This window comes from Bos grunniens, chromosome 27 (assembly GCF_055505025.1).
Source record: "Bos grunniens cultivar Pamir isolate PY7600 chromosome 27, Bosgru_T2T1.0, whole genome shotgun sequence".
NCBI classification, from domain to species: Eukaryota; Metazoa; Chordata; class Mammalia; order Artiodactyla; family Bovidae; genus Bos; species Bos grunniens.
In genome coordinates, this window is record NC_141191.1 from 36,288,536 (window position 1) to 36,304,565 (window position 16,030).

At 38.9% G+C, this 16,030-nt stretch overlaps 1 protein-coding gene across 1 annotated transcript in view; it reads right to left on the bottom strand.

Annotated features, from left to right (window-relative positions):
- The window catches only part of ADAM2 (ADAM metallopeptidase domain 2), a 101,279-nt gene that overhangs the window by 46,897 nt on the left and 38,352 nt on the right, over positions 1 to 16,030 (bottom strand). The window contains exons 8-10 of the mRNA XM_086380424.1: positions 9,036 to 9,107; positions 8,434 to 8,600; positions 7,120 to 7,201 (exon numbers count right to left, since the gene is read on the bottom strand). Of these exons, the coding sequence (XP_086236550.1) occupies positions 7,120 to 7,201; positions 8,434 to 8,600; positions 9,036 to 9,107 (321 nt within the window). The remainder of the gene's footprint in view (positions 1 to 7,119; positions 7,202 to 8,433; positions 8,601 to 9,035; positions 9,108 to 16,030) is intronic.

The following is a 16,030-nucleotide window of genomic DNA, read 5'->3' on the forward strand; positions in this document are numbered from 1 at the left end:
TCAAGATTGCCGGGAGAAATATCAATAACCTTAGATACACAGATGACACCACCCTTATGGCAGAAAGCAAAGAAGAGCCTTTTGATGAAAGTGAAAGAGGAGAGTGAAAAAGTTGGCTTAAAGCTCAACATTCAGAAAATGAAGATCATGGCATATGGTCCCATCACTTCATGGCAGATAGATGGGGAAACAGTGAAAACAGTGAGAAACTTTATTTTCTTGGGCTCCAAAATCACTGCAGATGTGACTGCAGCCATGAAATTAAAAGACGCTTACTCCTTGGAAGGAAAGTTATGACCAACCTAGACAGCATATTAAGAAGAATAGTTTGCCAACAAAAGTCCATTTAGTCAAAGCTAGTTTTCCCAGTAGTCATGTATGGTTGTGAGAGTTGGACCATAAAGAAATTTGAGAGCTGAAGAATTGATGCTTTTTTTAAATATAAATTTATTTATTTTAATTAGAAGCTAATTGCTTTACAATATTGTATTGGTTTTGCCATACATCAACATGAATCCGCCACAGGTATACATGTGTTCCCCATTCTGAGCTCCCCCTCTCTCCTCCCTCCCTGTACCATCCTTCTGGATCATCCCAGTGCACCAGCCCCAAGCATCCAGTATCATGCATTGAACCTGGACTGGCGATTCATTTCATATATGATATTATACATGTTTCAATGCCATTCTCCCAAATCATCCCACCCTCTCCCTCTCCCACAGAGTCCAAAAGACTGTTCTATATATCTGTGTCTCTTTTGCTGTCTCACATACAGGGTTATCGTTACCATCTTTCTAAATTCCATATATATGCGTTAGTATACTGTATTGGTGTTTTTCTTTCTGGCTTACTTCACTCTGTATAATAAGCTCCAGTTTCATCCACCTCATTAGAACTGATTCAAATGTATTCTTGTTAATGGCTGAGTAATACTCCATTGTGTATATGTACCATAGCTTTCTTATCCATTCATCTGCTGATGGACATCTGGGTTGCTTCCATGTCCTGGCTATTATAAACAGCACTGTGATGAACATTGGGGTACACGTGTCTCTTTCAATTCTGGTCCTTGGTGTGTATGATGCTTTTGAACTGTGTTGTTGGAGTAACTGTTGAGAGGCCATTGGACAGTAAGGGGATCTAACCAGTTAATCCTACAGTAAATCAGTCCTGAATATTCATCAGGAGGGCTGATATTGAAGCTGAAACTCCAATACTTCGGCCATCTGATGTGAAGAACTGACTCAATGGAAAATATCCTGATGCTGGGAAAGGTTAAAGACAGGAGGAGAAAGGGGCAACAGAGGATGAGATAGTTGGATGGCATCATTGACTTGATGGACATGAGTCTGAGCAAGTTCTGGGAGCTGGTGATGGACAGGGATGCCTGGCATGCTGCAGCCCATGGGGTCACAAAGAGTTGGACATGATTGAGCAACTGAACTGAATAATGAATGAAAATAAGAATACTGACCTTCCATAGTTTTTTAAACTTTATTTTAAAAATAAAATAAGGGAGAGAGGGACAGGGGATAGGAGGAGAGAAGGGGACGAGGAATGATTGATGCTGTGGGGAAGAAAATGAAGGATTCTGCTAAATTTCAAAGATATAAATAATAGGATATTATAAAAATACAATAATAAGACACTTTTATTAGCATAGTTTTCAGACTTTCTAGGTTTCAGGATAATGTAGAAAATGCCTGTAATCTCTCACTCAGTATATCTTTACAATTGTTTCTTTTTCTCTTGTTCCCCATTAGCATTTATAGCTCAGTAAGAGGGAAATAACAACATCCAAACCATCTCACTTTAGTTATTTGTGTGTGTGTGTGTTAGTCATTCAGTGATGTCTGACTCTTTAGGATCCCATGGACTGTGGCCCACGAGGCTCCTCTGTCCATGGGATTCTCCAGGCAAGAACACTGGGGTGGGTTGCTGTTCCCTTCTCCAAGTTATTTGTAAAACTTGGAGAAGTAATAAAATAAAAAATCCCAGTATGCAATACTCTTTTATTCTTTATCTTCTGATTTGTGCATATGTTCTGGTCTCTCCTTTCCTTGTACGATAGAGTCAAAGACATGGTTTCACATTTGAGATGACATTTTGTTATATTTCCTTTCTGACAATTTTACTTCTATTAGTCAGCTTGTGTTGCCCTCAGAAACATTATAGACTATCTTCCTAAAGTTGCTCAAGATGCCAGTGGGTTTAGTTTCTTGTAAGGTCTCTCTCCTGGTTTCTGGAGGGCTGTCCCCTTCTATTCCCACAAAGACACCAATCCTATTGGATTAGGTGCCCAGGCTTATGACCTCCTTTAACCTTAGTTACCCCTTAAAGGCCCCTTCTCCAAATACAGCTGCATTGGGGGTTAGGGTTTCAGTATATGAATTTTAGGGGGACACAGGCTATAACAGAGTAGTATGGAAACCCTGAAACCTGTACAGACTGGAGTATGAGACTTTTCTAAAGGATACTGTTATGATTAATTCTATTGTAAAATAAACAGAAATAAAGTCATGGAAAAATAAAAATTATATTTAGCATTACACAGATATATAGAACAGTCTTTTGGACTCTGTGGGAGAGGGAAAGGGTGGGATGATTTGGGAGAATGGCATTGAAACATGTATAATATCATATAAGAAACAAATCACCAGTCTAGGTTCAAGGCAGGATACAGGATGCTTGGGGCTGGTGCACTGGGATGACCCAGAGGGATGGTATGGGGAGGGAGGTGCGAGGGGGGTTCAGGATTGGAAACATGTGTACACCTGTGGCAGATTCATGTTGATGTATGGCAAAACCAATACAATATTGTAAAGTAAAAAAAAAAAAGAAAGAAAATAAATTAAATTAAAAAAATACTTATTAGAAAAGATTTACAACTAAGCAGACTTGTTTCTTTTAGTGAGTAATATCTGCTTAGGGCAATAGTTTTCAGATAAGAATAGCATCTGGGTAATACTCCATTGTGTGTATGTACCACAACTTTCCTATCAATTTATCTGCCAATGGACATCTAGGTTGCTTCCGATCCTAGCTATTGTTAATAGTGCTGCAATGAATATTGGGGTACATGTGTCTTTTTCAGTTCTGGTTTCCTTAGGGTATATGCCCAGTACTGGGACTGGGGTGGATGGACTTGGGTTCTATTATACAGAATGAAATAAGTCAGAAAGAGAAAGACAAATACCATATATTAACACATATATATAGAATCTAGAAAGATGGTACTGACGATCCTACGTGCAGAGCAGCAAAGGAGACACAGACATAAAGAACAGATTTTTGGACTCAGTGGGAGAAGGAGAGGGTGGGATGACTTGAGAGAATAGCTTTGAAATATATACATTACCATATGTAAGATAGATAACCAGTGTGAGTTTGACTGGAGGAGAAGGGGATGACAGAGGATGAGATGGTTGGATGGCATCACCGACTTGATGGACATGAGTTTGAGCAAGCTCTGGGAGTTGGTGTTGGACAGGGAAGCCTGGCGTGCTACAATCCATGGGACTGCAAAGAGTCGGACATGAGTGAGTGAATAAACTGAACTGAACTGTGAGTTTGATGTATGAAGCAGGACACCCAAAGCTGGTGCTCTGTGACAACCTGGACGGATAGGGTGGGGAGGGAGGTGGATGGGGGTTCAGGAGGGAGGGAACACAAGTATACCTATGGCTACCAGTCCATTCTAAAGGAGATCAGCCCTGGGTGTTCTTTGGAAGGAATGATACTAAAGCTGAAACTCCAATACTTTGGCCACCTCATGTGAAGAGTTGACTCATTGGAAAAGACTCTGATGCTGGGAGGGATTGGGGGCAGGAGGAGAAGGGGAAGACAGAGGATGAGATGGCTGGATGGGATCACTGACTCGATGGACGTGAGTCTGAGTGAACTCCGGGAGTTGGTGATGGACAGGGAGGCCTGGTGTGCTGCAATTCATGGGGTCGCAAAGAGTCGGACATGACTGAGCGACTGAAATGAACTGAACTGAACTGAATGCTTATTGATGTATGGCAGAACTAACACAATATTGTAAATAACTATCCTTCAGCTAAAATATTAAAAAAAGAACAGCATCTGACATCTGTTATAGCCTTATTTGTGGCTTCTTTTGCCCAATATACATGTTTTGAGACTCAACAATGGTAAATATAACAATACTTCTTTTTATTGCTTATAGTATATGAAGCATTATATGAAGCAATAAAAAACATGTTTATCAATTTCATGGATAACCCATATTAAGATGTCAGTCTCCCTCAAATCGACCTAAAGATTCAATTCAAAACCAGTGTCCAAGCAGTTTTTCTTGAAATTGACAAGCTGATTTTAAAAGAGAAAGTCAGCAAACCTAGAAACGCTAAATCAGTCTGAAGAGGCAGTAGTAGGGTTCACACTATCATTTTTTATAATTTGCCATAAAACCACAGCAAGTTTTATTTATATTGAGACAAGGAGGTGTTGGAGAAAGGAAAGACATAAAGCGGTCTATCTATCTATCATCTATTCATCATCTCTATCATGCACATATCTTTTAATGTTTAAGTATACATTTATACTTAAGTACTAACCATTGTATTAATCAGACTTCTTTTGAGAAATGAAACCAATAGCATATATATAATAATGAATATCATATATGAAGAGGTTTATAATAAGGAATTGGTTCAGACAAATATAAAGACTGGCAATCCAAAACTTCAGAGTGAGCTGGAAGCCTGGAGACACAGGAGAGCTGATGGCACAGGTGGAGCCTGAAGGCACTCTGCTGATGAATTTCTTCTTGCTTGAAGGGGATGGTCTTTTTGTTCTATTCAGGCCTTCAACTGATTGGATGAGGCCAACCCACATTGTGGAGGGCAAGGTGCTTTACTCAGATTTCACTGATTTAAATATTAATCTAATCAAACCTCTCCAAAGTGACATAAAATTAAACACCACAAAAATTTCTCAAACTAGAGGTTGAGGTTCCAAATGTAACTTTTCTTTCACCTTTCCACTTCCCCTCTGCCTCCAAGGCCAGGTGCACCACTTCCCTCTACCTAGTTTTTAAAGAAAAGTCTTAAGCATAATCATAGATGTTTCCATCATTCATGGTATGTATCTAGTAAGTTAGCAAGCCCTATATGTTCTGCTTTCGTGATATATACCAGATAAAAATTACTTCTCGCGTATCCAAGAATAAGACACTAGCTAATATCTCAGATGACCATTATATCTACTACTGTGGGCAGGAATCCCTTATAAGAAATGGAGTAGCCATCAGAGTCAACAAAAGAGTCAGAAATGCAGTACTTGGATGCAATCTCAAAAATGACAGAATGATCTCTGTTCGTTTCCAAGGCAAACCATTCAATATCACAGTAATCCAAGTCTCTGCCCAGACCAGTAACGCTGAAGAAGCTGAAGTTGAACAGTTCTATGAAGACCTACAAGACCTTCTAGAACTAGGGACCGGAATGCAAAAGTAGGAAGTCAAGAAACACCTGGTAACAGGCAAATTTGGCCTTGGAGTACAGAATGAAGCAGGGCAAAGGCTAATAGAGTTCTGCCAAGAGAACACACTGGTCATAGCAAACACCCTCTTCCAACAACACAAGAGAAGACTCTACACATGGACATCACCAGATGGTCGACACTGAAATCAGACTGATTATATTCTTGGCAGCCAAAGATGGAGAAGCTCTATACAGTCAGCAAAAACAAGACCAGGAGCTGACTGTGGCTCAGATCATGAACTCGTTATTGCCAAATTCAGACTGAAATTGAAGAAAGTGGAGAAAACCACTAGACCATTCAGTTCAGTTCAGCCGCTCAGTCATGTGTGACTCTTTGCGACCCCATGAATTACAGCACGCTAGGCCTCCCTGTCCATCACCAACTCCCAGAGTTCACTCATACTCACGTCCATTGAGTCAGTGATGCCATCCAGCTATCTCATCCTCTGTCGTCCCCTTCTCCTCCTGCCCCCAATTCCTCCCAGCATCAGAGTCTTTTCCAATGAGTCAACTCTTCGCATGAGGTGCCCAAAGTACTGGAGTTTCAGCTTTAGCATCTTTCCCTCCAAAGAAATCCCAGGGCTGATCTCCTTCAGAATGGACTGGTTGGATCTCCTTGCAGTCCAAGGGACTCTCAAGAGTCTTCTCCAACACCACAGTTCAAAAGCATCAATTCTTCAGAGCTCAGCTTTCTTCACAGTCCAACTCTCACATCCATACATGACCACTGGAAAAACCATAGCCTTGACTAGATGAACCTTTGTTGGCAAAGTAATGTCTCTGCTTTTGAATATGCTATCTAGGTTGGTCATAACTTTTCTTCCAAGGAGTAAGTGTCTTTTAATTTCATGGCTGCAGTCACCATCTGCAGTGATTTTTGAGCCCCAAAAAATAAAGTCTGACACTGTTTCCACTGTTTCCCCATCTATTTCCCATGAAGTGATAGGGCCAGATGCCATGATCTTCATTTTCTGAATGTTGAGCTTTAAGCCAACTTTTTCCACTCTCCTCTTTCACTTTCATCAACAGGCTTTTTAGTTCCTCTTCACTTTCTGCCATAAGGGTGGTGTCATCTGCATATCTGAGGTTATTGATATTTCTCCCGGCAACCTTGATTCCAGCTTGTGCTTCATCCAGTCCAGTCTTTCTCATGATGTACTCTGCATATAAGTTAAATAAGTAGGGTGACAATATACAGCCTTGACGTACTCATTTTCCTATTTGGAACCAGTCTGTTGTTCCATGTCCAGTTCTAACTGTTGCTTCCTGACCTGCATACAGGTTTCTCAAGAGGCATGTCAGGTGGTCTGGTATTCCCATCTCTTTCAGAATTTTCCACAGTTTGTTGTGATCCACACAGTCAAAGGCCTTGGCATAGTCAATAAAGCAGAAATAGAAGTTTTTCTGGAATTCTCCTGCTTTTTCGATGATCCAATGGATGTTGGCAATTTGATCTCTGGTTCTTCTGCCTTTTCTAAAACCAGCTTGAACATCTGGAAGTTCATGGTTCATGTTTACTTAGCCATAATAAACTATAGAAAGTTAATTGCATATTAATCTAAATAGCATCTCATTTATACATCTTAGCCAAGTAAACTAAATCATACCATACCAGAGCAACACCTCCTCCATAGTGTTTATCACACATCCTCCCTTGAAAAGTTGCACCAATATAATTTGATTTTTCTCTGTAACTTAAGTTTAAAAAAGCATAATCATATAACTTTGCAAAATTAAGCACAATTATAATTAAATTTAACTAGTACTTTCTTGTTTTGCATACTCAAATAACAATTTCAGATATTTCCACTTAACAACACTAGGATAAGAAAGCATAGAAATGGATGATATGTGTCTGCTTATTTTTAAAATAGTAATATAGATTAAAAATAATAAAAAGTGAATTATATGAATTTTTAGACAGTAATGAAGATTCTTTTTTATATAATTTTTTCAAAATTTACTGATTCTTAAAAAGTAAATATAATAAAAATAAATAAAATTCCTTAAAACTAGAAAGCTAAGACATTTCAGTTGACAAATGGGCAGAGTAAGCTTCTGGGTTGAAACCCCCCCTTAATCAGATATAATTAGCCTGGTCTAACCATGCAAAGGTATGTGTATTTGTGGAAGAAAAATAATATAAAAGGCTAAAATTTTATAATTATATATATGAGTTTTACATACTATGATAATATATAATACATATGGGTCCTGAATATTGATAAGAGAAAAACAAAGAGATTATTAAATAGAAATGGAGGCTTGTATTTTTAAAAATGTGGTTGATTGTGAATATAGTACATTAGAGATACTGAAATGTACAATAATGTTTCCATGTCATTATTTGCTTTTGTTTTATAGAAACAAAGCATAAAAAGAAGGCTACATATCTAAATTCATAGAATACATTTCTTCAAATAGATATTGCTAATATTTTACATTTAGTTAAGTGTTAGTTACTCAGTCGTGTCCGACTCTTTGTGACCCCATGGACTGTAGCCCACCAGGTTCCTCTGCCAATGGTATTTTCCAGGCAAAAATACTGAAGTGAGTTGCCATTTCCTACTCCAGAGGATCTTCCCAACACCAGGATTGAACTCACATCTCTTGAGTCTCCTGCATTGGCAGGCAGTTTCTTTACCCCTAGTGTCACCAGTTAGGCACATTTAATGATATGTTATATACTCAGTGTAAGAAGACATACTTTAATAAGATTGAAGCAGGTTTTAACTATCAGCCAATATATAGAGTAATCGATATTCGTAATTCTGCCATAAAACTTATGTTGTGAAAAATACTATTCACAGGATATTGTATGTAAAGAAATGACAAGATATTTTTTCCTTAATGGCTTGTCAGAAATTAGGTCAAATTACAGATGCTTTCTAATGTGTAATATTTAGTAATGACAAGATATACTTACACAAGTAAAAACGCCATATCATGTGGACGTAGGACAAGATAAGATCGTTTCCATTTTACAAATCTGTGTAATAATTCATTAGCATCTCCAGTTACTGGAATTTTATTTTCATCTATCCAAAGCTCTAATGAAGATAGAATTACTGTAATATTAAGTGAAGTAAAAATCTAAAATAGGAGACATAAAGAAAATATGTTTAAACTATATGGCTTAAATAGATTTGGGAATTTATCTGCAAAAATAAACACTATACAAGACATACACATTAAAAATATAAACTGCAAATCTGGATTGCATCTTATAAATTATATTAGTGAGTAATAAGTATCACAAATAAAACAAGTAATAAGGAACATTTTGATATGCTTGTACTTAATTAAGCCAGGCCAATGTCAAGTGCTTTACCTAATTTAATCCTTACAAAACCCTAAGTAGGTATTTATAATTATTAATTACTGCAATTAAAGAGTTAGAAAACTTAAAATGGTTATATATTTGCCCTCTTTCACACAACATATGTAGTCAGGCAGGGTGATTAAAAAAAAAAAAACACTCTGAAAACTGTTTAGGTAACACAGGCAAATGCATAAGTACACACTTACAGCATTGGTCAATCCAGTCAACTGGAAAATCTTTTGAATGACAACAGTCGTATCAGCACCCATATGATTATACTGAAAAAGATAATTTGCATTTTAGATCTAAATATATATATATTGCTTCCTATCTAATAATGGTTATTATACTTAAATTGTAAAAGTTAAGAAATTTTTTAAAATTACCAATTTATTAGTTTTTAAACATTATCTATTATTATAGATAGCATGATATATATTAAGTGTGAAAATGAAAAAAAAAAAAAGACACTACAAACTTTCACAAAAAGAAGAAAACTTTCTAAATTCACTTATGAGGCCATTTCATGGGAAATAGATGGGGAAACAGTCAGACTTTATTTTTTTGGGTTCCAAAATCACTGCAGATGGTGATTGCAGCCATGAAATTAAAAGATGCTTACTCCTTGGAAGGAAAGTTATGACCAACCTAGATAGCATATTGAAAAGCAGAGGCATTACTTTGCCAACAAAGGTCCATCTAGTCAAGGCTATGGTTTTTCCTGTGGTCATGTATGGATGTGAGAGTTGGACTGTGAAGAAAGTTGAGTGCCAAAGAATTGATGCTTTTGAACTGTGGTGTTGGAGAAGACTCTTGAGAGTCCCTTGGACTGCAAGGAGATCCAACCAGTCCATCCTAAGGGAGATCAGTCCTGGGTGTTCATTGGAAGGACTGATGCTAAAGCTGAAACTCTAATACTTTGGCCACCTCATGTGTAGAGTTGACTCATTGGAAAAGACCCTGATGCTGGGAGGGATTGACAGCAGGAGGAGAAGGGGACGACGGAGGATGAGATGGCTGGATGGCATCACCAACTCGATGGACATGAGTTTGAGTGAACTCCAAGAGCTGGTGATGGACAGGGAGGCCTGGTGGGCTGGATTCATGGGGTCTCAAAGAGTCGGACACGACTGAGCAACTGAACTGAACTGAAACATTATCTATTATTATAGATAGCATGATATATATTAAGTGTGAAAACAAAAAACAAAAAAGACACTACAAGCTTTCACAAAAAGAAGAAAACTTTCTAAACTCACTTATGAGGCCAGCATTATCCTAATATCAAAACCACTCAAAAATAGCACGAATAAAAGAAAATTATAGGCCAAATTCCTAATGAATATAGGTGGAAAAATTCTCAAGAGAATATTGGCAACATGAATTCAACAACACACTGAAAGGATCATATACCATGATCCAGTGAGATTTATTCCAGGGATCCAAGAATGGTTTAATCTCTCTGAATCAATCAGTGTGATACACCCCATTAACAAAATGAAGAATAAAAAAATCATATGATCATCTCAATAGATGCAGAAAAAAAACATTTAATAAATTTCAATCTGCTTTCAGGATAAAAACTCACCAAAGTGAATATAGAGAGAATACACCACAACATAATAAAGGCCATGATCAACATCACACTCAGCAGTGTAAAGTTGGAAACTTTCCCAATAAGACCAGGAACAAGAGAAGGATACCTGTAGTTGCCACTTTTATCTAACATAGTACTGGAAGTCTCAGTCAGAGCAATTAGGCAAGGAAAACAACTACAAGGTATTCAAATTGGGAAAGAAAGAAGTGAAACTGTCACTATTTGCAGGTGACATAAATAGAAAACCCTAAAATGAAAGTGTTAGTTGCTCAGTTGTGTCCAACTCTTTTGGACTGTAGCCCACCAGGCTCCTGTCTATAAAATTCTCCATGCAAGAATGCTGGATTGGGTAGCCATTCCCTTCTCCAGGGGTTCTTTCCAACCCAGGGATTAAAGCTGGGTTTCCTGCATTGCAGGCAGATTCTTTACCATCTGAGGCACCAGGGAAGCCCATCAAAAAACTGTTGGAACTAGAAAGAAATTCACTAAAGCTGCAAGATACAAAACCAATATACAAAAATCGGTTATATTATCTCTTGACAATAATAAGCTATCAGAAAGCAAAACTAAGAAAACAATGCCATTTACAACAGCATCAGAAGAATAAAATACCTAGGAATAAATTTAACCAAGGAAATGAAAGATCTTTTCACTGAAAACTATATAAAGACATTGATTAAAGAAACTGAAGAAGGGAGAGAGCAAGGTGGTGGAGGAGTAGGAGGACCTGGAGTACATCTCTCCTCACAGATACATCAGGAATACACCTTCAGACACAGAAGTACATGCAGGACACCAGCTGAGAGTGGACAGGAGTACCTGACCAGTGGAAAAGAATTTATAGAACCACACAAAACTCGGTAGGACGAAGGAACTAGGGAGAAAGATAGGAGTGTTAGTAGGACTGGACCTGCCCTCAGTGGGTGGGGAAAGTGAAGCAGGGGTCCAATCCCAACATCGGGGCAATTGTCTGAGTCAGAAGAGAAACATTTAAGGCTGAGAGTGAAACATCTGAACTGTGGCACCTAAATGGAATGAGAATCAGACAGTCTTTGCTGCAGCCATACATACCCGGGACAGGGATGTAGGTTCCCTAGAAGGCACAGTGGCTGGGAACTTGAGTTTAGGGATTGTGGAGCAATCCCAGGGTGAGGGCTGCTGTTGACTGTGGAGAGACGGATCAAGGGGATATGAGAGAGGAGACTGTGGTGGGAAAATCCTGTGGAGGAAAGCCATGTGGAAGCAAGGCAATATGGGTGTCACATGGAGGGGTGGAGCCATCGCCATACCCTCTCTCTCCACACACGCCTGCATCAGCAGCTGAACAATAGAAAGGCTGGCCCTCAAACACCTGACACACTGCACTACAGAGTAGGACTCCACCCAGGGTGCCCCTTTAAGTGACTGATGTGCAAGACCACACAGTAGGACCCCAGCCAGGGGCGTGGGCCCTCTATGTGCCTAATGGGTCAAGCAACAGAGAAGGACCCCGGGCAAGTGCCTGAACAGGCAGAGATGCAGAGAAAAACTGGCTATAGAGGCCTTCTGATCGCCAGCTACAAGAAACTTGAAGAAAGACTCTGATAGGGCCATAACTCCTGTGGCGGAGGCAGTCTGTGCCCCTGCACACTTGGCACCTAGGGTCCCTGCAAGCCAAGCAGCTGCACCACCTTCATGATCAACCCTCCCTGGGACAAAGCCGCCACAGGCATAAAAAGTCTTGTGTCTATGCACGCAGGGTCGCTTTGGGCATGTTCAACTCTTTGTGACCTTGTGGACTGTGGCCTGCCAGGCTTCTCTGCCAGGGCAGTTCTCCAGGCAAGAATACTGGAGTGTATTGGCCAATACTGGTTGCCATACCCTTCTAGAGCACTATATTTCATGCTGTCCTGGCTGCCAACTCCCCTGAGTCTCTGGTGTTGCCAGAGCCCCTGCAACCCAAGCAGCTGTACCACACCACACGTGGCCCTCACTGGGGGACACCCAGGTCCTCCAGGGCAGCCTCAGAAGCAAAGCCCAGTGGACTAGCCACATGCAGAGATGGAAAGAAAACCACAATTGAAACCCAGGGACAGTGTGGCTAAGGAAGAAGACCCAAACCCCTCCCACCAGCTGTACAAGCTGTGGATTAAATCCATGTGATCAACTAGGCAGACTCTGTGTCTATGGAACATATATAAAAGGGCATTGAGAGCTCCCACAAAGGAAAACACACTAGTGCTGAAAGCTGTGGACATTGGAGGCAAGAACACACAGGAGTAGGAGCAGATTAGAATCTGAGCTGCCCCCACAGCAGGTCCAGAGACCCGCACAGTGTTGGAGGGCATCCTAGGGAGGTGAGGCAGACTGTGACTCCCAGCGAGGGAAAGGACGCTGACAGCAGTGACTCAAGAAAAACATTTATTATTCTTGTGTTTTGACTTGTTCTGTAGATTCATTTGGATTTTTAAATATTTTTTCTTTATTTTTATTTTTTCCCCTCCCTTCCCCCCAAAAAAACCCTGATGTGCAGTTTTCAATTTTTTTGGCACTATGAAATCTAATTAAGCTTTTGAGCTTTTTTTCTCTTTTCTCAGTCACATTTTTTTTTTTTTTTATTGTTGTTATAAACCCTTGCCTCTATGTTGTGCTTTTGCAGGTCTATGGAGTTTTCCTTTTTTTTTTTCCCTTTCTTCTTCCTTTTATTTTTCTCCTTTTTAACTTTTAATTTCTTTAAAACCTATTATTCTTTTTCTACATTTATACCTTTGTTTGCTTTTCCTACTGTTTTCTTCCCCTTGCAGTTAATCTTTAATGTATATAAATCTTCTTTATCTACCTCTATTTACCTTTGCATATCTATTCTTTCTTTCTTTCCTTCCTTTCCATTCAACATATTTATTAGCTTTGTTTTCATTGCTTTATTCCCCACCTGGCACATTGCTTTAGTTTTGTCTTCCAGTTTACACTTTAGCTAGGTTTTATTCTTAACTGGTAGATATAATTTTTGGTTTTGTTCACTGGGTCAATCTACTGTACTTTATTTTTGTCGAACTGTTTTGAATTTGCTTATGGGTGTATAGGTATGTATTTTGTTATTTTAATTATTCTTTGCCTGATTTTGTAACTGCCATTTGTCTGAGGTTCATCTTTGGTTTCTTGTTTTTGCGTATTTGTTTTAAGCTCACTTAATGCCATAACAAACCACTTGTGGAATCTTCATTCCTGACCAGAGATCAAGCCCTGAACCTTTGAAGTGGGAGCACTGACTCCAAGACCCTAGACTACCATATAACTCACCCTAGGGAGTATCAAATAGTGGGAACTCACACAAAGGAAACCACCTGAATACAAGACCCAGCATTACTCAACAAGCATTAGCTTTGTTTCTAAACAACAAACAAAACAAAAATACAAACCTAATCATCAGCAGATAGGATTGCCACCTCACTCAACCTTACCAATCAGAGGAAAAAAACAAAAACAAACAAACAAAAAAAAACTCAGCACAAAACTCAAACCAAACTTAGGAGGGCAGAAACCAAAAGGAAAAAAGAACTCAACCTTGAAGCCTGGGAAGATGAGACCTCAAACACAAGAAGATAAAAAATAAAAATAATGAAAAGTAGAGAAATACTACATAAATGAAGGAACAAACTAGAAACACAGAAGTCCAAATAAATGAAGAGGAAATAGGCAAGCTACCTGAAAAAGAATTCAGAATACTGATAGTAAAGATGATCGAAACCCTTGAAAACAGAATGGGGAAAATGCAAGAATCCATTAACAAAGACCTAGAAGAATTAAAAAATAAACACACAACACAATGACTGAAATTAAAAATACTCTAGAAGGAACCAAGAGCAGAATATTTGAAGCTGAAGAATAAATCAGAATAATCAGAAGAATAAAGCTGAAGATAAAATGGTGGAAATAACTTCTGAAGAGCAGAATAAAGTAAAAAGAATGAAAAGAACTGAGGATAGTCTCAGAGACCCCTGGGACAATATCAAATTTACCAACATTTGAATTATAGAGGTCCCAGAAAAAGAAGAGAAAAAGAAAGAGTATGAGAAAATATTTGAAGAGATTATAGTTGAAAATTTCCCCAAACAAGGAAAAGGAAATAGTCAACCAAGTTCAAAGAGGTGCAAAGAGTCCCATACAGGATAAACCCAAGGAGAAACACATCAAGCACATACTAATCAAACTTATAAAGACTAAAGACAAAGGAAATATATTAAAAGCAGCAAGGGAAAAGCAACAGTAGCATACAAGGGAAACCTCATAGGTTTAACATCTGATCTTTCTGCAGAAATTCTTCAGGCCAGGAGGGAATGGCAGGATATTTTTAAAGCACTGAAAGGGAAAAATCTACAATCAAGATTACTGTAACTGGAAAGGATCTCATTTAAAATTGTTGGAGAGATAAAAAGTTTTTCAGACAAGCAAAAGTTAAGAGAATTCAGTATGACCAAGGCTTTAGAACAAATGTTAAAGGTACTTATATAGTCAAGAAATACAAGAGAAGAAAAAGATATACAAATGAAAACAGTTAAGAAAATGGCAATAGGAACATATATATGAAAATTCCTTTAAATGTAAACAGATGAAATGCTCTAACCAAAAGACACAGACTGGCTGAATGGACACAAAAACAAGACCCAAATATATGCTGTCTACAAGAAACTCACTTCAGATCTAAAGACACATATAGACTGAAAGTGAGAGGATGGAAGAATATATTGCATGCAAATGGGAAGCAAAAGAAAGCTGGAGTAGCAATCCCCATATCAGACAAAATAGACCTTAAAATAAGTTTACAAGAGATAAGGAAGGACACTACATAATGATCAAGGGATCAATCCAAGAGGAAGACATAACAATTGTAAATATCTATACACCCAACAGATGGTGATTGCAGCCATGAAATTAAAGGATGCTTACTCCTTGGAAGGAAAGTTATGACCAACCTAGATAGCATATTGAAAAGCAGGGACATTACTTTGCCAACAAAGGTCCATCTAGTCAAGGCTATGGTTTTTCCAGTGGTCATGTATGGATGTGAGAGTTTGACTATGAAGAAAGCTGAGTGCCGAAGAATAGATGCTTTTAAACTGTGGTGTTGGAAAAGACTCTTGAGAGTCCCTTGGACTGCAAGGAGATCCAACCAGTCCATTCTGAAGGAGATCAGTCCTGGGTGTTCTTTGGAAGGAATGATGTTAAAGCTGAAACTCCAGTACTTTGGCCACCTCATGCAAAGAGTTGACTCCTTGGAAAAGACTCTGATGCTGGGAGGGATTGGGGGCAGGAGGAGAAGGGGACAACAGAGGATAAGATGGCTGGATGGCATTACCGACTCGATGGACATGAGTTTGAGTGAATTCCAGGAGTTGGTGAGAGACAGGAAGGCCTGGTGTGCTGCGATTCATGGGGTCGCAAAGAGTCGGACACAACTGAGTGACTGAACTGAACTGAACTGATGCACCCAACACAGGAGCACCTCAGTACCTCAGACAAACACTAACAGACATAAAAGGAGAAATTGACAGTAACACAATAACAGTAGGAGACTTTAACAGCCCACTCATACCAATGGACAGAGCATCAAAACAAAAAATTAAT